Here is a 27,341-nt window from a genome sequence, read left to right as displayed (position 1 = left end):
GCACCGGCTCGGTAGCTGGTCTAGGGCCTTTCGGCTTATAACTGTGACCATTTGAAATGTCCTTAACCTGAAAGTGTTTTTTCGGTTCAGGGTTTTTTTTTTGGCTCCGAAGCATGGGAGTCGGGACCTTTAGGCAGTTTTTTTACTCTGCTCCGATTGCGGTTTTGACGTCGATGAGCGGGTGCCAGTCTTCGGCGCCGAATGCTTGGGTGTTGAAGCAGCAGTCAGCGTGGATGAGGAATGTGAGAAGTTGGCCTGGTATATGATGATCACTATTCTAGTGATCACCTTGCACCAGTCCAAACAACCCTTATGGTGATGGTTGTAAGTCAACCTTTGAGACCAGCTATCCTAGTGGTAGCGTGGACAGAACAGTCTTAGGCTAAAAGACTCTTGAGGGCGTGTAAAGCCAGCTGTTTTACCATATGCAACCTGTGAGAAGTTGGCCTGCTATATGATGCTCACTAGTTCTAGTGATCACCTTGTATCAGTCCAAACAACTCTTATGGTGATTGGTTGTAAGTCAACCTTGTAGACCAGCTATCCTAATGGTAGCATGGACAAAGCAGTCTTAGGCTAAACTCTTTTGGCATGTGAAGCCAGCTGTTTTACCACAATATAACCCCTTGAATACCAGATGAAAGGACACCACACAGGTTGTTATGAAAATAAACAGTATATTTATTAATACCAAACACCTCTGAACTCTTTATGAGATCAGAGGGCTAAGCACATGACAATCTCTTTGGAAAAATACGATAAGTTGCACAAAATTACAATGGTGCCCTAGGGGCACGGCAAACCATATACTAAGTAAATGGTATAAGGAAATCGATAGAAGGAATGGAGCTGTCCAGAGGCTGTAGGATCGTTGGGACCACGCTACCCTAACTCTAGGTAAGTAATAGGAGGCCCACGGGACGCGTGTGCAGAGTGTGAACTCACACGCGAGATGCGTAACAACGTTTATGGACAGTACAGTTCAAGAAAAAGGTGAGTACGGACAATCCTGACTAGTTAGGACTAAAACGACTGTGGAACTGGACACTAGGAGAGTCAATCTACCCTTGAGCACCGAAATGCTCTTGTTACCTCACCCACGGGCTGCGGGTGCATAGGTGCAAAGTCGTGTCGGGTTCCGGCGTTGAAGTCTATGGAGCATGGAGGAAAAGATTCTGCAGGCGACCAGGAGGAAGATGTCCGGTGTGATCCAAGGGTGGATCAGAGATACTGAAGACCTGAAAGCAGAGGGGACAATGTTCAAAGTCACTAGCCAGTGACTGGAGTGGAACCAGGAAGGAACCAGATGTCGTCGTCGCGATCAAGTGAAGAGTGGACTCTTGACTCTGCAGCCACATGGACCAGGAGGTGTCTTCGATGACCAGGATGGAGGCACGAGCTGTCCCACGCAGGCTCTCGCTGTCGGCGGTGTCTGTTCCGGATTCGGCGTCAACAGGCCTTGGCAAAGGCAACCCACGCGGTGAGTGGAAAAGGCGTCTGGTGCGGACTAGGAGAGTCCGGCGTGCCCCTCTTTTGGAAGGGAGCAAGGACCAGTCTGGAGCAACCAGACCAGCTGTGAAGATTTCAAGGTTCGTCGTCTAGGAGGCCACTAGCCAGCCGGCAAGTGACCAGACAACACGTCGAGCAGCATACAAGCAGAAGGGCCCCACGCAGATCTCGTGGAAACTGGAGGGCTGATCTTCGGTGCAGGAGCTGCTCGGGGCTGGGCTTCTCAATCCCCAAAGCACTGGGTCGAGGTTACCTCGGGAGTCGTGCTGGAAGCGAAGTGCAGTTTCTTTCAAGATGGCCGGTCCCACGTGTCTCGTCGCACCCACGGGTCTTAGCTGTGCTGCAGATGTGAGTTGAGGCCGGAGAGGTCTGGGAATCCGGGTCTCGTCGGGCTCTGAAGTCTGGATGCTCGAGGGAAGACGACAAAGTGAAGCCGCTGGACGCTTGATGGTGCCTGCAGTTGCAGGGTGGACACTCCTTGCCCACAAGGGAGATTTCTTCAGTCTTCTGTGGAGCAGAGCGTCGAAGTCCAGAGTTTCTTCTTGTAGAGTAGTTCAGGATTAATCTAATTTGGAATGGGACCAGCTCCTACCTTTATGCTGCTAAAGGGGGCTGTACTGGTGACTAGGTCCCTCCCCTGGGTGGGACCAGGAAGGGGGGTGGTTACACCCTCTATCCTTTGTCCGGTTTCGCGCCAGAGCTGGGACTGGAGTGCCCCAGCAACTGGTTTGAACCGGTGTATGCACAGGGCACCTTGTGTGCCCCAGGCATGTCTCATTCCTTTCAGGCCTCCCTACCTCAATACACAAAATCCTGTCTAGGGTGGAGCTAGCACCTCCCAAGGCAGGAAACCCTTTGTCCAGGCCTCCCTCGCTGGAAGGACTCCCAGCAGCAGGAGGTCAGACTTGTGTCTGTGGTGGCAGCATCCATTTTGTGATGCCAAGGCTCGAGTTAACTTTAACCAGGGTTTACAGTTACATACATGTCGTGTCCCTCTAGAAGGGTGGAATGCTACCCCAGTCGCCAGAATTGGCGAGGGGGTAGTATTCCAATTCGTATGACACCTTACTCGACATGTTTTGATAATGCTATACCAAAGTTAGCATTTAACCGCGAGGATTATAATGCACTTAAGAGTATATTGTATAGCGTTATCATGGAACAGCTATAAGGACTTGGTTCCGCAAGCTGCAGACGGGCTCAGCTCATGCCAGAGCACCATCTCACATAATTTCAAGCACTCCGCCTTCAGGATTGATAAGGCCTGCCATAGGTGTGACTGATAGGAATATATGTGTCCATTTTAGGGTTAGATATAGGTATACTATATCTACAGCGAAGGGTGATTACACCACCTTGCCCCAGCTGTCGTGCAGCCAGTTGTGTCTGTTTAGATGGCCAGCCAGGGGTGGCATAATACATGCTTCAGCCCCTGGTAGGCCCTGGGTACACCTATGCCCTGGGTACCTAAGGTACACTGTACAGGGACTGATAAGGTGGCCCAGTACCAATTGGTATATGCACGTAAAGTACATGGTTGTCAATTTAGAGAGAGAACAGCTAGGCTGGGGGTCTGATTAGCAGGCCCACAGCCAGGGAAAGTCGTAAACCAGTGAAGCAAAAAGCAAAAATCTGGGGTGACCATAGGATTGCAGACCCCACTCTCCTACACAACCCCGTGAATATCAAATGAAAGGACACCACACAGGATATATATAAAATGTATATGTATTTATTTACTAACACACTCCTCTGAACTCTTTATGAGATCAGAGGCCAAAGCACATAACAAGATACTTAGTCAGAATACGTTAAGTTGCACAATTTACGGTTGGGCCCTAGGGGCGAAGCAAACCATATATTAAGAAAGTGGTATAAGTACCACGTCACGAGAAAAGGAAAGGCCTATGGAATCGCTGGGGCTACACTATCTGAACAATAGTTTAGGAGTAGGAGGCCCACAGGCGACGGGTGCAGTGTCTTTACACAGACACACGTGAGTCAATGCAGAGTCAATGGGAACTTAGAAGTTAGATTTAGAAGGATTTAGGACACTTCCGGTTTAGCTAGGAGGAAACAACTAAAAACCTAGACACTTGGATAGTCAATACCCTTGGGAGTACCGAAGTACTCCCGTTACCTCACCCACAGGAAGCGGGTGCATAGGTGTGAAGATGTGTCGGGTTTCGCCATTGAAGCCTATGGAGACCTGGAAAAAAGATGCTGCAGGCGACCAGGAGGAAGATGTCCGGGTGGATCGAGGAAGGAACCAGACGACGTCGAGGAGCAATCAGGTGCTGTCGTGAAGCTGGTTTCTTCAGCCACGCGGACCAGGAGGCGTCGAGGATGACCAGATGCTGGAGAGGAGCTGTCCCACGAAGGTTCTCGCAGATGGAGGGGTCGACTGCCGGATTGGAGTCAACAAGCCTTGGCAAAGGCAACCCACGCAGGATTCAAAGAAGGCTTCTGATGCAGACCAGCAAGGTCTGAGGTGCTTCACCTTTGCAGGGAGGCAAGGGCCAGTCTGGAGCAACCAGACCAGCGAGTTGATTCAAAAGGATCGTCGTCACAGAGGCTACTAGCCAACGGGCCAGCAACCAGACAACGCGTCGAGCAGAACACAAGCAGAAGGGCCCCACGCAGAACTCGTGGAGGGCTGATCTTCGGTGCAGGTGGAGCTCGGATTCGGGGCTTCTCAATCCCCAGTGCACAGCTTCGAGGATACCTCAGGAGCTGCACAGTTAGCAAGTCGTGGACTTTTCAAGATGTCCGGTCCACGTGTCTCGTAGCCTCCACGGATCTCCGCTATGCTGCAGATGTGAAGAGAGGGTCTGAGAGGTCTGGAAGTCTGGGTCTTGTCAGGCTCTGTACTCGGGTCCCGGCAGGAGCGTTGACAAAGCAAGCCGTTGATTTGCTGGATGGTGCCTGGTTGCCCAGGGTGGTCACTCCTTGGCCTCAAGGGAGATTCTTCAGTCTTCAGCTTCAGCAGAACGTCGAAGGTCCAGAGTTTCGTTTCAAGTTTCAGTTCAAGATCAAATCTAAAGTCCTGGGGTTCAGCTCCTACCTTTATGCAACTAAAAGATGCTGGATTACTTTCTAGGTCCCTCCTATGGGTGGGACCCAGGAAGGGGGTGGTTACACCCCTTTCCTTTTGTCCAGTTTCACGCCAGAGCTGGGGCTGGAGTGCCCCAGCACCGGTTTGAACTGGACTATGCATGGGACACCTTGTGTGCCCCAGGCAGTGTCTTATTTCATTCAGCCCTCCCTGCCCCAATACACTATAGCCTGTCTGGGGTGGTGCTAGCACCTCCCTGTGACAGGAAACCTATTATCCAAGCCTTCCTCGCTGGAAGGACTCCCAGCAGCAGAAGGTCCGACTTGTGTCTGTGGCAGCAGCATCCATTTTGTGATGCTGAGGCGCTGGTTAACTTTAACCGGGATTAATGGAAGTAACATGTCTTCTCCCTCTAGAAGGGTGGAATGCTACCCCAGTCGCCAGAACTGGTGAGGGGGTAGTATTCTAAAGCATATGACACCTTACACAACATGTTTTGATAAAGCCAAACCAAAGTTAGAATCTGACCGCGAGGTTCATAATGCACTTAAGAGTATATGGTATGGCAATACCCTAGAACAGCTATAAGGACATGGTTCCGAAAGCTGCAGACAGGCTCAGCTCATGCTAGAGCACCATTCACATAAAACCAAGCACTCTGCCTTCAGGATTGTTAAGGCCTGCCATAGGAGTGACTTATATGTGTATATGTGTCTAGATATAAGGTTAGATATAGGACTACTATATCGAAGCAAAGGGTGATTACACGACCTTGCCCCAGCTGAGTGATCAGCCAGTTGTGTCAGTTTGGATGGCCAGCCAGGGGTGGTAAAAAATATGCTGCAGCCCCTGGTAGGCCTTTGGTGCACCTATGCCCTGGGTACCTATAGTACACTGTACAGGGACGCATAAGAGTGACCCAAATCCCAATTGGTGATGTACCTAAAGTACATGGTGTGAATTTAGAGAGAGAACAGCAGGGCTGTGGGTCTGATTAGCAGGCCCACAGCCACATTAAGTCGAAAACCAGTGAAGCAAAAAGTGGGGGTGACAATCGGAAGCAGACCCTACTCTCCTACAGCGACGTCCCCGGTACCAGCCCCGGTCTGGATCCGGCGTCGGACCGGCGCCATCTTAGACGCCGAGCGGTGTGCCCTTCACTGACAACCCAGCTCCATAATTTTTTCCTGATCATCAGATGGATGACGACTGGGAGGGCTCTGAGGACCCTCTAGCACTAAAGTGCCAGTTGAGCCAGGACTGGGCAGACGAGCTAGGGGAGGCCATTGGTCTGGACACTTCGCCTGACACTGGATTCGTCTCTCCTCCCTCCTTGGCTACGGAGGAGGGCGCCGTCGGGTGCTTCAGCCCCTGGCACAGTTTACGACTCCGATCCCGACGCCGCAAGGCTTCTCAGGATCCAGGCCTGGATCCGTGACGATGCCGGTCGACCTTACGACCCTTCCACTGGCGCCGTCACCTAGGTTGTCGCCCCGGACGCGACGTACCCGGTTCCAGGTCTGGATCCGGAGCGGACCGGCGTCATCTTCGACGCCGAGCGGTGAGCCCTTTACTGACGACCCGGCTCCATCATTAGTTCCTGACTACCAGGAGATGGATGACTAGGGGGACTGGGAGGGGTCTGATGTCCCTCTCTGGCACTGCAGTGCCAGTTGAGCCAGGACTGGGCAGACGAGCTGGGGGAGGCCAGAGGACTGGACACTTCGCCCGACACTGGATTTGTCTCCCCTTCTACCGTGGCTACGGAGGAGGGGGTTGCTTACAGTGTGGTGTTGACTAGGGCAGCCAAGGCCTTGGCTCTTGAGCTCTCTGTCACGGCCGTGAGGACTAACCTCCTCACTGAGGTGCTACAACCGCAGGCAAGCTCCTCGGAGCTTCTCCTGCCGTTTAACTAAGCCCTCACTTACGTTCTAGTGGGCACCTGGTCCAAGCCCTCTACTGGCCTTCCCGTGGATCGGAACGTGGCCCGACGCCACCGCCCGGCTCTGGTCGACCGCAGCTTCCTATCTGTTAACCCCACCCGAGAGCCTGGTGATCCAGGCCTCTACCTTCCAGACCGCATTACCGACCAAGCCACCCTTATGGACATGCCCTTTGATGGCCATCGCCTCTTTGGCGACAAGGCGGACAGTGCGCTGGAGCGTTTCAAGGACTCCAGGGCTACGGCCAAGTCCTTGGGCCTGTCTGGCCAGCGCCAGCAAACTTCTGCTTTTCACCCCTTTTGTGGCCAAGGAAGGGGCACCCCCATACGTCCTGCCAGCCACAGGCCACAGAACCAGCCTCAATGCGGCCTCGGACGTGGTAACCGCCATGGCGGCGCTGGGGGACAGAGGCAAGGTCAGTCCACATCCGCTCCCACAGCATCTGCCTCAAAGCCTTCCTTGTCTGAGCTTTACGCCCATTCGACGCCAGTGGGGGACAGGGTCCGCCATCACCTCCTCCACTGCCGCTCCATCACGTCGGACCAGTGGGTGCTGCAAATTGTCCGAAGGGGCTACTCTCTCCCCTTTGAGGCGACCCCTCCAGCCATGCCAACGCAGTACCACCGCATGTCGGGGGATCACTTGCAACTTCTGCAGGAGGAAGTTACGGCCCTCTGGCCAAGGGGGCCATCGAGCGCGTTCCTGGGCCAGAAGTAGGACGTGGTTGCTACTCCCACTACTTTCTGGTACCCAAGAAGGGCAAAGGGGGTCTGCACCTTATCTTGGACCTCCGGAGCGTCAACGGCTTCCTCCGGAAGGAGAAGTTCAAGATGCTGACTTTAGCTCAGGTCCTAGCTGCCCTAGACCCTGGAGACTGGAGGGTAGCATTGGAGTTGCAGGACGCATATTTTGATATCCCCGGCGCTACCTGCGGTTCACGGTAGGCCACAAGCACTTTCAGTTTACCGTGCTCCCCTTCGGCATTACCAGCGCCCCTCGGGTGTTAACGAAAGTAATGGCGGTGGTCGCAGCTCATCTGCGCAGATCAGGGGTTTCAGTCTTCCCCTATCTCGACGACTGGTTGTTGAAGGCGGGCTCGCCCCAGACAGTCGTCTCCCACCTCCAGACTACGGCCGACCTCCTGCACTCGCTGGGGTTCTCCATCAACGTGCCGAAGTCGCACATGTGCCCCTCTCAAAATCTCCATTTCATCGGAGCAGTTCTGGACTCTGCACAGTTTCGGGTTTATCCCCCCCGAACAGCGGGTTCGGGATATTCAGGCTCTGATTTCGATCTTTCAGCCTTTATCCCAAGTTTCGGTCAGGTTGACGCTGCCGCTCCTGGGGCTGATGGCCTCCTGCATCCTTCTGGTGCATCACGCCAGGTGGCGGAGGCGGGCTCTGCAGTGGGACCTGAAGTTTCAGTGGGCACAGCATCAGGGCAACCTGTCCGACCATGTCCTGATTTCGGAGGGTACTGCGAGTCAGTTGCAGTGGTGGCTCATGAACCGCGATTGGGTCAGCGGCAGATCCCTCTCCCTGCCCCAACTGGAGCACGTTGTAGTGACGGATGCGTCCCTCCTGGGATGGGGGGCCCATGTGAGAGAGGCGGAGATTAGAGGCCTCTGGTCTCTGGCGGAATACCGGCTCCATATCAACCTTCTGGAGCTGTGGGCGATCCGTCTTGCACTGAAGGCATTCCTTCCCTCTTTCCGGGGAAGTGGAGTGCAGGTGTTCAATGGACAACACCACCAACATCTGGTACTGCAAAAAACAAGGCTGGGTGGGGTTGTGGACCCTTTGTCAGGAGGCTCTGCTCCTCTGGACATGGCTGGAACACCAGGGCATCACCCTGGTGGTTCAACACCTGGCAGGTTTCCTGAACGCCAGGGCGGACAAACTCAGCCACTGGTGCATGATGGATCACGAATGGCGTCTGAACTCAGACTTGGCGCAAGGTCTCTTTCGGCAGTGGGGAGAGCCTTGGTTTGATCTATGCGCCACCAAAGAGAATGCGCAATGTCATCATTTCTGCGCGTTGGAATTTCCAAGGCGGCACTCGCTCTGAGACGCTTTTCGTTGTGAGTGGAGCTGCAGTCTGTTGTACGCCTTTCCGCCTTTCCCACTTCTTCCCAGAGTGCTGAAGAAGATCTGGCGAGACCGGGCCCAAGTCATCGTTGTGGCTCTGGACTGGTATCCCGAGCTACTCAGCATGTCAGTTGATCCTCCAATTCGTCTGCCTCTTCAGGAGGACCTTCTGTCGCAGCAGCAGGGGACGGTCCTGCACCCAAACCTGTCCAGCATCCACCTTCATGCGTGGAGATTAAGCGGCGACCGTTGAGGCCATTTGACTCGCCTCCTGAAGTCTGTGATGTGATTCTGGCAGCCAGGCGTCCCTCCACAAAATCGGTATACGCCTGCAGGTGGAACAAATTTGTGGCATGGTGCACAGCAAAGGCTGTGGATCCACTCTCTGCCCCCCTTTCAGAGGTTCTCCTCTTTCTTCTTTCTCTTGCCCAGCAGGGCTCTGCTCTGGGCACTATCAAAGGCTAGCTCTCGGCCATTTCTGCCTTCTTAAAGCTTCCTGAACAGCCTTCTCTTTTCAAGTCCCCTGTTGTAAATAGATTATTGAAAGGCATCACACACGTTTCCTACGGTTTCTTTCGTGATGCCTCAGTAGGACTTGAACCTTGTACTTACGTATCTGATGTGCGCTCCCTTTGAGCCACTTCATATCTGTCCTCTACGTCTCCTGACTCTTAAAACTGCATTCCGGGAGGCGAAACGATGCCTGCTGAATATATGGGAACCCACCGATCTATCTACACGGGGTAGAACATGGGCTACACTTGGATTTGTGATTGCAAAGCGTAATGTAGCTAGACTCTGGGGGGCTGGTATGCCTCCAAAGATTGGTCCATGGAAAAAAGACATGGACTGGTGCATGCTCCATGAAAAGACAGTCTACGTGACGAGGGGCTTCCCACAGAAAAGGGTTGGTGTCTGGTCCAACTGGAATGAGTACAGGGGACATATCTGCGAACCCCCAACGACGTCCAGAGTTGACGAACCACTCGAAAGGTTGCATAAATGATGTAATTTTACTCATTGTAGACCTTGTATTTGTGATTCATGTGCTATGCCTTGATCTTGTCTGGTACGAAAATGCGTAAAATGGTTAAAATGTGATGTACACCACTGTCTTTTTCTACGCAGTTAATAAAAAGTTTTAAAAAAAACAACTGATTCCTGGTTGCCATCACCTCGGCCAGGAGAGTGAGTGAGCTCCAGGCTCTATCTTCTAAACCTCCTTTACTCTCTGTCCATCCGGACAAGGTTGTTCTGAGGACTCGTCCTTTCCTGCCCAAGGTGGTTACAGCCTTTCATATCGGGCAGTCCATCACCTTGCCCACCTTCTTTCCGCCTCCGCATCCCTCGAAAGAGGAAGAGAGGCAACACCATCTGGACCCAACACGTGCGCTCTCCTTCTAGCTAGACCACACACGCCAGTTCCGGGTGGACGACCAGCTCCTTGTTGGTTACGTGGGCGCTAACAATGGACAGGTGGTGCACAAGCGAACCATCTCTCGGTGGGTCATTTTGTGCATCAAGGTTTACTACTACTTGGTGAAAAAGGAGCCTCCTGTGGGGCTACGCGCCCATACCACTCGGGCCACGACGGCTACTACTCCCCTGGGTCGGGTAGTGCCCTTGCAGGACATCTGTCAGGCAGCTACGTGGGCCTCACTGCACACCTTTGCTTAGCACTACTAAGTGAGATGTCTTTTTTGGCCGTTCCGTTCTCCAGGACTTTTGGTGTGATCTTGATTCGCAGACCCACCATTGCTGGGGTATCTATTCTAAGGTAAGGAATCTAACACTAACCTGTTTCTTTCAGATGCGCAAGTTACTTACCTTCGATAAAGATATATCTGTGAGAAACAGTAGTTAGTGTTAGATTCTTTACTGCCCAACCCATCCTCCCCGTTCTGCGAACCCATCTAGTGTTAAGGACATCCCTTTCGGGGCCCAAGTTTTATGGCACCAGTGTCGGTTTCTATCTTGGCTCTGCATTCCTGGCGCGGAAAGCTATGTACAGAACTGACGTCAGCGTGCGAGAGCAGGGTCTAAGTACTCAGACGTCATCCCGGCGATGCCGACGACGGATGGGGAGCCGCAGATGGCGCCTACCGACGCGCATGGGTATGTATGTATGTATGTATAGGCATTTATATAGCGCACTACTTACCCGTAGGGTCCCAAGGCGCTTCGACCGCTGCGAAACCCTTCCTGGCTTCCCTGAGAGATGGTCCCTTAATGGGTATCTCCAGGGTGAGACCAGGCATCCCCGGCGGTCTGGTGGGGCCGTTAGTGAAGATGAGGCAAGCTAATGCCCAGAGTTGCCGAGTGTGAACGCTGATCAGAGTGGGCACCGAGGCGAGAGAATTATCGAGTCCGCTGACCCTGGTCCAGAAACCTGCCGCGCCGGGAATCGAACCCTGGTCCCGGGCCGTCCTCTGCTCTCGGGTCTGCCGCCTCTAACCAGTGAGCCACACTACTTTCACTGCTGACGAAAACCTTCCGGATCCAGCCTGACGCCTGAGGATATTCTAAAGTAAGGATTCTAACACTAACTACTGTTTCTTACAGATATATCGTTACCGAAGGTAAGTAACTTGTGTGTCAATACTCAACGAAGAAAACTCAAATGAATATCATAAGGGCAATCATCATCATCCTGGCCCACTCCAGAGCAGGAGATTCAGAGCGTGGTCAAGAGACTCAGCGACTTGATTCCTGCACTTAAGACGCATCCACCGTTCAGGCTCAAATCCCAGTATCCAAGTCAACAAACCAGCTTTATAGTCTCAAAACACACTAGAGGTTCTGAGAGACCTTCCTATATGCCGAGAAAACGTACTGGAATTGGCCACTTTCCATGCAAGCATTGCAAAGGCAAAGGAGTTCTCACGTTTCTTCTGCATTCTTATGGGTGCCAGCCTTTATCTTAACGAAGCTTATGAAAGTCTCTGGCAGTACAGTCAACAAAACAACCTTGAACGTGAATAACCTAAACAACTTGAGTAATCAGGGGGCCTGCTTGTGTGCGCAAAAAGCTCATGCAGGACGGTCAGAATTTAATATGACATGAGGGCATGTCAAAGCCAATAGTAAGAACTTCATAATACTTCCCAATGTACAACACAGTGCACATTTGTGCAACACTACCTATAACATCATACACTTCATCTCCCAATGTACAACGTAATGCACATTTGAGCACCACTGCTCCTAACACAGCACTTCAAGACCAAGAAGTACATTCCACACCTCTCCATGCTTCCAAATACACATCCCATACGTTGTTTTCCTAGGAAGGCTGTTCTACTCTGAAAGCTCATGTGCTTTAAAACTACAAGATTACACAAAATACATCTTTAAGGAAAAAAGCACATGCAGGGAAAAATGATGTCGTACATTCAGGCTAGGATAAGGAAAAACAGCAAAAGACAATTAAAATCACGGTAGTCAAAGGTCATCACGTGGTTTCAAAACATAGGAGTGCCTCTAGAACTACAAGTGCCTAAATTGAGCCAGTGCCCCCTACCAGCTCGGGAAAGCTAGGAAAAAGTTCACTAATCCAGTCTGACTCCTTGAGATATTCAACAAGTGAGGATTCCTCTGGTATATATCTACCAGAAAGTTGACTACCAAAGGTAAGTAATGTTTTCTTCAGTTTGTCAGTTTTGTCCTCTGGTAGGCGGGTGTATGACGGTACGACGCGTGCTGTTACAACGCGTCTTTTACAACGCAAGTCGTGACAACGACTTGCGTTGGGGGTGCGGATCGAGAATAGTATAATTTACTATTCTAACACCAGTCCCCGTGGACACTAGGGAAGGTGTTGGAATAGTAAATATACTATTCTTAATCCTGTAGCGCCCTCCAGCGCAAGTCGTGGTTACGACTTGCGTTGTAAAGGACGCGTCGTAACAGCACTGCGTTGAAACATCCGCAGTGTAAAGGATGTTTCCCCTGGTAGGCATATCTTACATGTATATCTTATGTTTTGTTATAGTGCTGGAAAGTTCTTTTAAACAGTTCAAGAACATAAGAGTGCCAAGTAACCCCATGACAGGAATCTCTACCTCAAGCACCAGAAATAACGTATCTCGAGAGAATCCAGTGAAAGAAAAGCAAATCAAACATAAAGTGAAGATGTGTTTAAGCAATAAGCAAGGTAAGGTAATTTTTCTTTTCAAAGAAGTATAAAAACAATTGACAGATATGTGGCAGATATGTCACTGTATCTTTTCTGGGCCTTTTGCCATTAGGCGAAGGGAGCAAAGTGTGTTTCCCTCCAAAAAGTGCCATGTTTCACCCCAGAGCACTTACAAGTCGAAGAAAATTAATATCACTACTCAAGGAGAAAGAAACACAAGAACCATGACTACGCTTCGTCCTCTTGGTTAAAAACAAAAATCTGTATAGAACTAGTATGGAGTTTTTGGATTGGGTTGGAAAAATTGCAGCCTAAGCCTGAGGTGACATTTCCCACCCCGGCTTGAATGAGGTCCATGTGGATCTTTTTAGTGCCTTTATACTTCCTACATTTGCTTCCTGTGGAGCAATCACTGCTCTACCTCAAAGGTTCCTCTGTGCCTCTGTGTGCTCACACTGAGAGCATCATTCATTGTACCCTGGTCTTGTTAAGCATCCTCTTTTTCATCTCCCAGCTCGAGTTCAACTTTGGCACTAGCTGAGTTTGGGTGGTCTTTTACCTCAAGGGCTGCTGCACTAATTGGGTCATGGTGCTATGTATTACATTGAAATAGGGTCTGCAGCTTCCAGCTACTGCAGTCATCTGGCATTGAAAAAGTGGCAATGTTAGACTTGGCATCTTTGGCATGGCTTGCCCTTACTTTTTGCCTCTACCTCCTTTATTTTTGATTCTGTGCTGGATTTCGTTTTTGCTGGCTTAGATGCTTTGGGCACTTTGCCTCTGCTGATCAGTGTCAACGTGCAAGTGCTCCCTGTGTAAATTGTTATTACAGTTGATTCTCCCTGATTGGCATATTTGGTTTACTGTTTAGTCCCTAGTAAAGTGCATTAAGTCGGCCTGGGCCTGTAAATCAAATGCTACTAGTGGGCCTGCAGCACTGATTGTGCCACCCACAAGGGTAGCCCTGAAAAGGTATCTCAGGCCAGCCACTGCAGTGTCTCTGCACACTTTTAAACTGCCATGTAGACCTTGCAATTGCACCCACTTGCCAGGCCCTAACTTTCCCTTTTCTTACATGTAAGGCAGTACTATGGTAGGCCCAAGGTACCACAGGGTGCAGTGTATGTGAAAGGTAGGACATATACTGGTGTGTGTGACATGTTCTGATAGTAAACTATGTAAATGTTGTTTTTCACTATTGAAAGGCTATCTACCCTGTGAGAAGTTGGCCTGGTATATGATGTTCACTATTCTAGTGAGCACCTTGCACCAGTCCAAACAACCTTTATGGTGATGGTTGTAAAGTCAACCTTATAGACCAGCTATCCTAGTGGTAGCATGGACAAAAGCAGTCTTAGGCTAAACTCAAGAGGCCATGTGAAGCCAGCTGTTGTACCATATGCAATCCCTTTAATACCAAATGAAAGGACACCACACAGGTTAAATATTCAAAATATATGTATTTATTTCTAAAGCAATCCTCTGAACTCTTTATGAGGGCAGATGCACAAGCGCATAACAAGTAACTCAATATAACATACAATAAGTTGCACAATATGGATAGGCCCTGGTGGCCCGCTAAACCATATACTAAAATAATGGTATAAGAACCACGTCACGAACAGTTGGAAGGCCTAGGGCTTTGGGAATCGCTGGGGCTACACTGGACTAACAGTAGTTAGGAAGCAGGAGGCCCATAGAATGCGTGTGCAGAGTCTAAAGGCACACGCGTGCACACATAGGAGTCAATGGGTGCGTAAAGTTAGAAAGTTAAAGATTTAGGAGTCTTCCGACTGGACTAGGAACTAACCACTTGAAACTAGGACACTAGTATAGTCAATCGTCACAGGACCACCGAAGTACTCGCGTTACCTATGCACCCACAGGAAGCGGGTGCATAGGTCCCAAAGTGTGTCGGGTTTCGTCGTGGTTTCCTATGGAGCCTTGGAGAAAAGATGCTGCAGGCGACCAGGAGAGAAGATTCCGGTTGGATCCAAGGGCGGATCGAGGATGAGGACTACCTGAAAGCAGAGGGGACAGAGTTTGGGTCACTAGCCAGTGACCAGGATGGAACCAGGCGATGTCTGGAAGCAATCAGGCGATGTCGTAAAGCTTGTCTCTGCTGCCACGTGGACCAGGAGGTGTCGACGACGACCAGGAGCTGGGCACAGACTGTCCCACGAAGGCTCTCACTGTCGGCGGTGTCGGCTTCCGGACTGGAGTCAACAAGCCTTGGCAAAGGCAACCCACGCAGGATTCGAAGAGGGCTTCTTACTCAGGCCAGCAAGGACTGAGGGGCTTCTCCTTCGCAGGGAAGCAAGGGCCAGTCTGGAGCAACTAGACCAGTAGTGTAGATTTCGGGTTTCGTCGTAAAAGAGGCCACTAACCAACGGGCAAGTGACCGGACAGACATAACCCCCCACCCCCAAACGCAGGGACATTAGACTAACCTTGACCAGTTGAGTCTTCATGTTCTAAGTGGAAATACCTGGAGAGACAATCTGCATTGCCATGGTCAGTCCCTGGTCTGTGCTCCACTGTAAAGTCCATCCCCTGTAGGGAAATGGACCACCTGAGCAGTTTGGGATTCTCACCCTTCATCTGATTTAGCCACAAGAGGGGCTTATGGTCTGTCTGAATTTTGAAGTGAGTGCCAAACAAGTATGGTCTCAACTTCTTCAGGGCCCAAACCACAGCAAAGGCCTCCCTCTCAATAGCTGACCAACGTTTCTCTCTAGGGGTCAGCCTTCTGCTAATAAAAGCAATGGGCTGGTCTTGGCCATCTTCATTAAGTTGTGAAAGCACAGCTCCCACCCCCAACTCAGAAGCATCTGTTTGGACAATAAACTCTTTGGAGTAGTCAGGACTCTTTAAGATAGGTGCCGAGCACATGGCCTTCTTCAGGTCATCAAATGCCTTTTGACAGCCAACTGTCCACTGAACCTTTTTTGGCATCTACTTAGAAGTCAAGTCATTAAGTGGTGTCACAATGGCCCCATAGTTCTTAACAAACTTTCTGTAGTAACCAGACAGGCCCAAGAAAGCTCTGACCTGTGTCTGGGTGGTTGGAGGAGCCCAGTCCTTGATGGTCTAGATCTTACTCTCCAGTGGTTGAACCTGACCTCCACCTACAAGGTGGCCCAGGTACACAACCTTACTCTGTCCTATCTGGCACTTGGTGGCCTTGATAGTTAGTCTGTCCTTCTGCAGGGCCTCCAAAACCTTCTTCAGGTGGATCAGGTGATCCTCCCAGTTGGAGCTGAAAACAGCAATATCATCAAGATAAGCTGCACAAAAGTCATCCAACCCAGTGAGGATTTGGTTCACCAACATTTGGAAAGTGGCAGGTGCATTCTTCAAGCCAAAGGGCATTACCACAAATTGATAATGACCTCCTGGGGTTGAGAAAGCAGTTTTGGCCTTGGCATCCTCAGCTAACCTGATTTGCCAATAGCCAGCTGTCAAATCAAATGTGCTCAGAAACTTGGCAGAAGCCAATCTATCAATGAGCTCATCTGATCTTGGAATTGGGTGAGCATCTGTCCTAGTGACAGCATTGAGACCTCTATAGTCCACACAGAACTTCATCTCTCTCTTACCATCTTGGGTGTGAGGTTTTGGTACAAGGACTACTGGGCTGGCCCAGGGGCTCTCTGCATTTTCTGTACCTCAGTCTTTATACAGTCCCTGACATGGTCAGGTTGCCTGTAGATCTTACTCTTCACAGGCAGACTGTCACCAGTGTCCACCTCATGGGTGCACCAGTTAGTCTAACTAGGTGTCAATGAAAACATATGTCTAAAGGCCTGTAGAACTTGTCTACAGTCCTGTTGCTGCTGGTCAGTGAGGCTGCCAGCTAAGGCCACACCATCAACTGAACCATTATCAGGGTTCTGAGTCAACAGGTCTGGGAGAGGGTCACTCTCTTCCTCCTGTCCCTCATCTGTAGCCATGAGCAAGCCCATGTCTGCCCTGTCAACATATGCTTTGAGTCTCTTGACATGGAGCACCCTGTGGGGGCTCCTAGGGGTTCCAAGATCCACCAAGTAGGTGACCTCTCCCTTTTTCTCAACAATGGTGTGGGGTCCAGACCATTTGTCTTGGAGTGCTGCTGGGGCCACTGGCTCCAGCACCCACACCTTCTGTCCTGGCTGGTACTCAGTCAGCACAGCATTTTGGTCATGCCTAGCTTTTTGAAGTTCTTGGCTAGCCTCAAGGTTTTTAGAAGCCTTCTTCATATACTCAGCCATCCTGGAGCGGAGACCAAGTACATAGTCAACTATGTCTTGTTTAGGCTTTTTGAGAGGTAACTCCCATCCTTGCTTCACCAGACATAGGAGTCTTCTTACAGGATGCCCAAACAAAAGCTCAAAAGGGCTGTATCCAACTCCCTTTTGTGGGACCTCTCTGTAAGCAAACAGAAGGCAGGGTAGAAGGATGTCCCATCTTTGCCTAAGCTTTTCAGGTAAACCCATGATCATACCCTTGAGGGTCTTGTTGAATCTTTCAACAAGCCCATTGCACTCTGGATGGTAGGGTGTAGTGAATGTGTAATTAACACCACACTCTTTCCACATAGCAGTCCGGTACCCAGACATGAAGTTTGCACCTCTGTCTGAGACAGCCTCCTTTGGAAAGCCCACTCTTGAGAAAACTCCCAGGAGGGCTCTTGCCACAACAGGAGCTGTTGTAGTCGTTAGGGGAATAGATTCTGGATACCTGGTGGCATGATCCACTACCACCAGTATAAATCTGTGCCCAGAGGCTGTTTGAGGATCCATTGGTCCAACAATGTCAATCCCTACTCTTTCAAAGGGTACCCCCACCACAGGTAGTGGTATGGGGAGGGGGGGGCCTTTGTTGTGCCACCTGATTTGCCACTGGCTTGGCAGGTCACACAGGAGCGACAAAACTCCTTAGTATCTTCTGACATATGGGGCCAGTGAAAGTGAGGGACAAGCCTGTCCCAAGTCTTGTTCTGGCCTAGATGTCCTGCTAAGGGAATATCATGGGCTAAAGTAAGAAGGAAACCCCTAAAGGTCTGAGGTATGACCAACCTCCTGGAAGCACCAGGCTTGGGGGTCTCGACCCTCAGAATAAAGGAGTCCTTCATCCCAGTAAACTTTATGGGTACCTGTAGCATTCCCAGCAGCCTCAGAAGCAGCCTGGTGTCTGAGGGGTTCAAGAGAGGGGCAGTCTAACTGAGCCTGCCTCAAGTCTGCCGTTGAAGGTCCCCCTCTCCCAAGAAACTCAACCTGTTTAGGTTCAAGATCTTCCAGGACAGTTCCTTCAGGAGTCTCAGAAACAGCTTCCTGAGAAGGCTAATCCTCAATTGAGGTCAGGGGGAAGGCACTGCCTTAACCCTACTGCTCTTTCTCTTGGATGGCACTTGGTCCATAGTTTCAGGATCCAAGGCCTGTTCAGTGTGGCACTTTTTGGCCTGTGACCTGGTCACAGCAAGGACATGAGCTTATATGCCTAACATCTCTGCATGAGTCCTATACTCCACTTCTGACCATACTGAATTTTCAAGATCATTGCCCAAAAGACCTTCAACTGGGAGGTCTGCACTTACCACAACTCTTTTGAGGCCAGTTTCCCCTCCCCAGGAGAAATTAACAACTGCCACACTATGTGTAGTAGTGACATTGCTAGCATTGGGCACCAGGTAATTATCACCCAGTACAATCTGTCCAGGGTCCACAAAGTTAGGTGTCACCATAGTGACACTGGCACATGTGTCCCTGTAGGCCTGAGCCACTTTATCATTAATCAAAGGTGTCTGCCTGTACTTGTCCAAAGTATTGGGACTCACAGTAGTGGACATAGCCACGTCCACATCACAGATCAGGACAGCCTGAGTAGGAACCCTGACTAGGCCAGAATCCATCTCAGTACCCATGGTTAACCCCACTATAGCCTTGGGTTGGGAACTACCACTGCTGACTGTACTAGGGGGTGCAGTTGCCTTAGGGGCTGCAGTGGTAGGGGCTGTAGCTTTCTTGGTGCACTCACTAAACCAATGAGAGGCAGTTTTACAATAATTACACCATGGTTTCTTTGGACCTTCTTTCTTCTTTTTCTTGGAATTTTGTGACCCCCCCTCATTAGAAGTATTTTGGGAGCCTGAAGAAGACTTCTGGTCTTTTTGTTTCTGTTCCCCCACCTTTTTGGTCTGCCTTTTTCTGATCACCACCTTGGTTCTGGGGTCTCTGCTTAACCCTGGTTCTGACCCATTTGTCTGCCTTCTTTCCCAATTCTTGGGGAGAGGTCAGATCTGAGTCAATCAGGTGTTGGTGCAACAACTGCTTCTGACAATTATTAAGGATTTGCTCTCTCATGATCAAATTATACAATCCTGTATAGTCCTTAACTTTACTACCCAGTAACCAACCTTCCAGAGCCTTAGTGGCACAATCAACAAAATCAGTCCAGTCCTGGTTCTGTGTCTTCTGGGTATCTCTAAACATCAACCTGTACTCTTCAGTGGTTAGGCAAAATCCATCAATTAGAGCACTCTTCCGGACAGGGTAGTTATTAGCATCCGCATCACTAACTGTGAGGAGCTAATCTCTGCCTTTTTCTTCAAAGGAGAGCCACAAGATAGCTGCCCACTGACTCTGGTTGACCTGCTGGACTTTACAGGCCCTATCCAAAGCAGTTATCCATTTGTGGATGTCATTCCCAACTTTGTAGGGGGGCACTATCTTACTCAGGTGCCTAGTATTCTCATGGGACCTGTCTTTATCCTTAGGGATATTGCTGCCACCAGTGGGTTGTGACCCACCCAATTTCTGCTCTCTAGCTAGGGCAAGCTTATCTTTGGCAAGGGCAACTTCTAGTTCTTGCCTCTCAATCCTTAGATTAGCTTCCCTCATCCTAGCCTGATGTTCTATCCTTTCAGGAGAGGGCATCCTTCTCTGAGCAGGGGTATTGGATCCCCTAGAGGCATTAGAGTAGAGGGACTCACCTGAGTGGGACCTTCTCCTCTCATACCCCTGGTTAAGTCTACTAATAGATCTGTATGGGGCTAGCCCATTCTCAGCCCCATGTAGGCTTAGGTTAGCCTGGCTAAGTCTCCCAACTTGGACCTGGCTATCTTGGAAAACTTCTTCTTCAGATTCTTCCTCTTGTTCATCCCCTTCTTCACCTACAACAGTGGGGTCTGATGCATCATCTGTAGAGGGTAAGACCTCTTCTGCATGAACTGAGGGACCTTGTCTAGAGGCCTTCTCAGCATTAGCCCTCTCTAGGAGTTCTATTAGGTGGGAAATGGTAGGGTTGGAACCCTGTGTTCGAGGCATATGAGCTGCAGATTGTACACTTAGCAATAGATCGCCACCTGGTGTTGGGCTCGGATGATTGCAGGTTGTTGTCTTCTTGGACGAAGTCTTTGTAATCACGAAATAGGTGACTCCTCCCTTGGACAATACTGCGCATGGTCATCGACTCCATCCTCAGATTGTTTTTTTCCGCCACTGGGTTCGGATAAAAGTTTTCCGCTCCGGCTAGAAAATATTTTTTCGCCATTTTCGAAGCGTGAAACTTTAGATAAACACTTTTCGACATTGAATAGACTTTTTGACATCACCAGCTACATCCTGGTGCGTCGACGCGGTCCGTTTGGCCTATCGGCGCCGTTCGGCCTACGCCTCATGGACAGAACTCCATTCAAGAGATGCCCGGTATGTCGAGCAAAATTCCCTCATAGCGACCATCACGAGGTTTGCAACCTCTGTCTCTCGCCAGAACACGACGAGTCGACCTGCACAGCCTGTGCCTCCTTCTGATCGAAGAAGACCATTCGGGATCGGAGGGCCCGTCGACACGAGATGAGGAGATCAGCGCCAGCACCGGAGGCCATCTTTGAGGAGGAGATCGTCGAAGAAGACGTCTCCGAGGAAGAGAACTCACTCGAAGATATCTCCGAGGACGAGGCTCCACTCGTCGCCGAGGAAGAATCGCCTGATCTCCAGATAATATCGGGAGCAGAGGACTCGGACGATTCGATTCCATCTCGACAACCCGTGAGTACCTCTGCCCCTGCACAACAGACACTGCCCAAACCAAAGGCAAAGGTCAGCACTCCGCCCATGGGGCCCAGTCGAGACCGAAATTTAGCCTCCGACGCCCCGCCTTCGGGCTCGGCTCCGAGGAAAAAGACTACGCCTTCCGGTGCCTCGGCACCGAAAAAACCACATGTGCCAATTCCACCTCCTCCATTGGCACCGAAACATCCTTCGACACCGAAGGACTCTTCGACACCGAAGCCAAAATGCCCTTCAGTACCCAAACACCCTTCGGCATCCCAACCAAAAGACACATCGGTGCCGAAGCCAGGAACCGTAACGGACCCGAAAGCTTCAACTCTGAAACCATCCGGTTCCAAAAATAAAGAAGGGAAGCTAGATTCCGGCGCTGCAGGCCCAACAAAACCTGTCCCCACGCCAAAATCTTCAATAGCGGTACCAAAGACTCCAAGGCCTGATACAGACAAGCCTAAACCACCTTCGGCATCGAAGAAATTGCCACAGGACTCAATCATTCCTCCTAAGGCAACGAACACTAAGCAACCCCTATCGGCACCAAAAAATTCGACGCCGAAGATTATAGAAGAGGAAGAGCTGTTTAGACCAGATCCTAGACAGAAAAAAGTCCATATTAATCCAAAAACTGGACATGTGGAAGCAATTCCTTATAATAAAAAAAAGGCCAGCAGACACACCACTTCCACCTGTGGTTCCTGCCAAAAAATGTTGTGCAACTTCTCCAATGCACCCTTCCTCTCCTTCACCTTCTTCCTCTCCTATCACTCCATATATTGAACCTATAACTTCTCCTGCTCAATCTCCTGCATCATCACACCACACTGACGAGGATTATGACGTAGGTGGGGGGGATGATGTACCAGAGTCACATACATACCCTTTAGATGAGGATGAGGATGTCACCCAGAATATCCCAAAGATGACGATGCATATAATTTTCCACCAAATAATGCACCAGACATCCCTGATCCTCAGTACTACCCAGCAAAACCTTCCCCTCCAGAGGATAGTATTGGGTTTAATCATCTATTAAACAGAGCTGCACTTTACCATGGAGTTTCAATGCACTCTGATGCCATTGAGGAGGATTTCTTATTAGACACTTTTGAGCAGTCACAAAGGTCTACTCAAATATTACCCATGATCAAAGGGGTCATTAAACATGCTCCAGACATTTTTAAAGATCCAGTACGGTGTAGGGTGCTAAATCCCAGAATAGGGAAAAAGTATAGACCAGCACCAGCTGATCCAGTCTACATTAAGGGACATCTGCCATTGGACTCTTTGGTAGTGTCAAACCTGATAAAGAATCAAAAATTATTGATGCGTCAGGGAAACGAATTGCTGCGCAAGCAACAAATATATGGCGCATAGCAAACACACAAGCCTTACTTTCACGCTACAACAGGGCTCACTACGAACAACTAGAAAAATTAATGGAACACCTACCAGATCAAAACAAAGATCAGGCAGCAGAGCTCTTACAAGAAGGCAAATTAATATCTAATGCCTCAATTAAATGCGCACTAGATGTAGCTGACACAGCATCCAGAGCAGTTAACACTAGTGTTATTCTCAGACGTCATGCATGGTTATGCATTTCAGGTTTCAAACCAGAAGTACAAACTACCATCCTGAACCAACCCTTCAATCAGAACCAGTTGTTCGGGCCGGAGGTAGACAACACACTAGAAAAGATGAAGAAAGACACGGACACTGCTAAGTCTATGGGTGCATTACAATCCACCCAGACTAGAAGTTCTTTTCGCCGCTCCTCTTATAGAGGAGGCTCCAAGCAGACCGGCACAGATAACACATCATCTTTTAAGACACGCACACAAACCTCCTCTAATAAAGGCTACTTTAGAGGAGGATACAGAGGCAACAACAATAAGGGAAGAGGTAGAGGTAATAACAACAACCGCACCTCTTCCACTCCCAAACAGTGACTTCCCTCTGCCTCCCCTACAGCATTCCACTCCTGTGGGGGGCAGACTATCACAGTTCCTACCTGTCTGGAATTCCATCACAACAGACAGGTGGGTAAGACAGATTATCCAACATGGCTACTGCCTAGAACTCACAGCACCCCCCCCCCCAAACATACCACCCAGGCAGCGTCCAATGTCCGCAGTACACATAACTCTGCTTCAACAGAAAGTTCTGGCACTTATAGAAAAAATGCTATTCAAGTGGTCCCTTTACAGGAACAAGGAACAGGAGTCTACTTACTCCCTGTACTTCCTAATACCCAAGAAGGACGGGACATTAAGACCAATTCTCGACCTCAGGCCCCTCAACCACTACATACAATCAGATCATTTTCACATGATCACTTTACAACAAGTACTCCCATTACTAGAACAGGGAGATTTTCTTTCAACACTAGACCTAAAGGACGCCTATTTTCATGTTCCTATACATCCTGCACACAGGAAGTATCTAAGATTTGTCATACAAGGACAACACTATCAGTTCAAAGTCCTTCCATTCGGGGTCACAACAGCACCACAAGTGTTTACAAAGTGCTTAGCAGTAGTAGCAGCACATCTCAGAAGACAACAGATACATGTCTTCCCTTACCTCGACGACTGTCTCTTAAAAGCAAGATCGTTCCACCAGTGTGTACAACACACAAAACAAACGATTCAAACATTACACGACTTAGGGTTTACAATCAACTACACCAAGTCGCACCTAGAGCCTTCGCACGTTCATCAATATCTAGGAGCTACCATAGACACATCGGCAGCTCTAGCGTATCCCAGTCAAGCCAGGATTCAAAGCATTCAGAACTTAGTCTCCCTTTTTCAATGCCAACACTCTCTTCAAGCCAGAGTGTTCATGAAACTAATAGGCATGATGGCGTCTTGCATCTTCATAGTTCCTCACTCAAGACTGCAAATGCGCCCGCTACAAGAATGTCTAGCACAACAGTGGAATCAGGCTCAAGGTCAGCTCACAGACCTGGTGTTGGTGGACAGCCGTACATATCGCTCTCTGCAATGGTGGAACATCAAAAACTTGACAAAGGGACGGCCGTTCCTAGACCCTGTTCCACAAATAGTGCTCACGACAGATGCATCCCTCACAGGATGGGGAGCCCATCTCTTGCATTATACCACACAAGGCCAATGGAACAACCAACAAAAACTGTTCCACATCAATCATTTAGAGTTGCTAGCAATTTTCCTAGCACTCAAAACTTACAAGTACAAAACAAAGCTGTTCTAATCCGGATGGACAATATGACAGCCATGTATTATATACAAAAACAGGGGGGGACACACTCTCTGCAACTGTCCCAGCTTGCACAGAACATTTGGAGATGGCCCATCCCTCAAAACATACACCTGACTATAGAACACCTTCCAGGAATTCACAATCAGATAGCAGATCTGTTGAGTCGTCAGTCACAACAGATTCACGAATGGGAGTTGCACCCACAAGTTCTCCAACCATTCTTTCAAAAGTGGGGGCATTCACAGATAGATCTGTTTGCCAACCACGAAAACGCAAAATGCCCAACCTTCGCCGCCTGGTTTCCACACCCACAATCGGAGGGAAATGCGATATAGATGAACTGGTCAGGCAGATTTGCGTACGCTTTTCCGCCTCTCCCACTCATTCCACTAGTAGTACGGAAGCTCAGACAACAGTCTCTCAAACTAATACTAGTGCCCCCCACATGGGCACGTCAGCCGTGGTTCACCACGCTACTAGATCTCTCACTGGTTCCACATCAGAAATTACGGCTCTCGCCATCCCTGTTAACACAGAACCATGGAGAAATAAGGCACCCAGACCCAAACCAACTGAATTTGGCGATCTGGCTCCTGAGGTCTTAGAGTTTGGCTACTTAAACTTACCACCAGACTGTATGAACATAATTAAAGAAGCTAGAAGACCCACTACCAGAGCATGTTATACTGCTAAGTGGAAAAGATTTGCAATATACTGTAACAACAATCACATTGATCCATTGGATGTTTCCATCCAACATATTATTTGCTACCTTCTACACCTACAAAGGTCCAACTTGGCTTATTCTTCCATACGCCTGCATCTAGCAGCAATTGCAGCCTATTTACAAAATAGACAGCATCTATCTCTCTTTAGAGTACCTGCAATAAAAGCATTTATGGAAGGATTTAAACGAATAATCCCACCTAGGTTACCACCTGCACCAGTATGGAACCTAAACGTGGTCCTTACAAGACTTATGGGTCCTCCTTTTGAGCCTTTACACAAGTGTGAATTGCAATTCCTAACATGGAAAACTGCCTTCCTTGTTGCCATCACCTCTCTCAGAAGAGTTAGTGAAGTACAAGCATTCACAATAGAAGAACCATTTTTTCAAATACACCCTAACAAAGTGGTTCTTAGACCCAATCTAAAATTTCTTCCAAAAGTTATTACTCCTTTTCACCTTAACCAATCAGTAGAGTTACCAGTGTTTTTTCAAAAACCGGACTCTGTTGCAGAAAGAGCTTTACACACCTTAGATGTTAGAAGAGCTCTATTATACTACACAGACAGGACTAAATCCTTCAGAAAGACAAAACAACTATTTGTATCTTTCTCTCCCCCACACAAAGGCAACCCAATCTCTAAAGGAGGAATTGCCAGATGGATTGTAAAGTGTATTCAAATATGCTATCAAAAAGCTAAACGTACACTAATGGTTCCTCCTAGAGCGCACTCCACTCCTAAACTAGGAGCCTCTATGGCTTTCTTAGGAAACATACCATTAGAGGACATATGCAAGGCAGCAACATGGTCTACAATACACACCTTCACTAAACACTATTGTGTTGATCTGCAAGCCAAGCAGCAAGCTGCAGTAGGCCAAGATGTCCTTAAAACACTATTTCAGTATGCTGCAACGGATACAAGCAACCACCGCTAGGGGAGACACTGCTGCACAATCGTTTCTAAGTGTACAATCTGCATCTCATATGCCTCGAATGGAATATGCTACTTACCAGTATGCATCAGTTCTTGGCATGTAGAGCTGCAGAGTTGTACACGCCCTCCCGCCTCCCCGGGACTTGTATCCCTTCCAGTACTCATCTTACTTAGATGCACACGCATGGACATCCTTCTCATTACTTCTACTAACTCCATCATTTCCCATCATGGCGAAAAACAATCTGAGGATGGAGTCGATGACCATGCGCAGTATTGTCCAAGGGAGGAGTCACCTATCTTGTGACTACAAAGACTTCTTTCAAGAAGACAACAACCTGCAATCATCCGAGCCCAACACCAGGTGGCGGTCTATTGCTAAGTGTACAACTCTGCAGCTCTACATGCCAAAAACAGATGCATACTGGTAAGTAGCATATTCCTTCGATCTCCTTGAGGTACACAAGTGTCTCATCTCTTGGAAGTTGAGCATTTCATATCTAGAGGGTGTCCTGGGAGGGTCGCTCCCCACAGGAAGAGTCATACTTGGCTCACCAGTGGTAGACATGATTCTAGTGAGGTGTGGTGTGTGCACCTACCTACACTGTTTTCTACTAGAACCTCTCTAGGAGTTGTAGTCAGGGTGTGCTAGGCCCTTTGGTCTACAACAACTAAGTTCAGTAGCACTTATGTATTCTAAGTCTTGTTATATGTACCTATGGTACCTAATGTGATCTTTCAAATGATATCTCAAAGATTACAATTGGTAAAACAACAGCAAGCTCAATTCCCAACCGCTGTACACCAATGTGAGAAGTTTGCCTGGTATATGATGTTCACTATTCTAGTGAGCACCTTGCACCAGTCCAAACAACCTTTATGGTGATGGTTGTAAAGTCAACCTTATAGACCAGCTATCCTTGTGGTAGCATGGACAAAAGCAATCTTAGGCTAAACTCCAGAGGGCATGTGAAGCCAGCTGTTTTACCATATGCAATCCCTTTAATACCAAATGAAAGGACACCACACAGGTTATATATTCAAAATATATGTGTTTATTTCTAAAGCAATCCTCTGAACTCTTTATGAGGGCAGAGGCACAAGCGCATAACAAGTAACTCAATATAACATACCATAAGTTGCACCATATGGATAGGCCCTGGTGGCCCGCTAAACCATATACTAAAATAGTGGTATAAGAACCACGTCACGAACAGTTGGAAGGCCTAGGGCCTTGGGAATCGCTGGGGCTACACTGGACTAACAGTAGTTAGGAAGCAGGAGGCCCACGGGATGCGTGTGCAGAGTCTAAAGGCACACGCGTGCACACATAGGAGTCAATGGGTGCGTAAAGTTAGAAAGTTAAAGATTTAGGAGTCTTCTGACTGGACTAGGAACTAACCACTTGAAACTAGGACACTAGGATAGTCAATTTTCACAGGAGCACCGAAGTACTCGCGTTAGCTCACCCACAGGAAGCGGGTGCATAGGTCCCAAAGTGTCGGGTTTCGTCGTGGATTCCTATTGAGCCTTGGAGAAAAGATGCTGCAGGCGACCAGGAGAGAAGAGTCCGGTTGGATCCAAGGGCGGATCGAGGATGAGGAGTACCTGAAAGCAGAGCGGACAGAGTCTGGGTCACTAGCCAGTGACCAGGAT

At 49.1% G+C, this 27,341-nt stretch overlaps 1 protein-coding gene across 2 annotated transcripts in view; it reads left to right on the top strand.

Annotated features, from left to right (window-relative positions):
* PHIP (PHIP subunit of CUL4-Ring ligase complex) overlaps positions 1-27,341 on the top strand; it is a 2,061,705-nt gene that overhangs the window by 1,823,921 nt on the left and 210,443 nt on the right. For both annotated transcript variants that reach the window (XM_078648101.1, XM_078648100.1), the window contains exon 39: positions 12,586-12,747. In XM_078648101.1, the coding sequence (XP_078504227.1) occupies positions 12,586-12,747 (162 nt within the window). The remainder of the gene's footprint in view (positions 1-12,585; positions 12,748-27,341) is intronic.

Source organism: Lissotriton helveticus, chromosome 6 (assembly GCF_964261635.1).
Source record: "Lissotriton helveticus chromosome 6, aLisHel1.1, whole genome shotgun sequence".
NCBI lineage: Eukaryota > Metazoa > Chordata > Amphibia > Caudata > Salamandridae > Lissotriton > Lissotriton helveticus.
The sequence above is the reverse complement of the archived record's forward strand: the minus strand, read 5'-3'. Positions and strand labels throughout refer to the sequence as shown.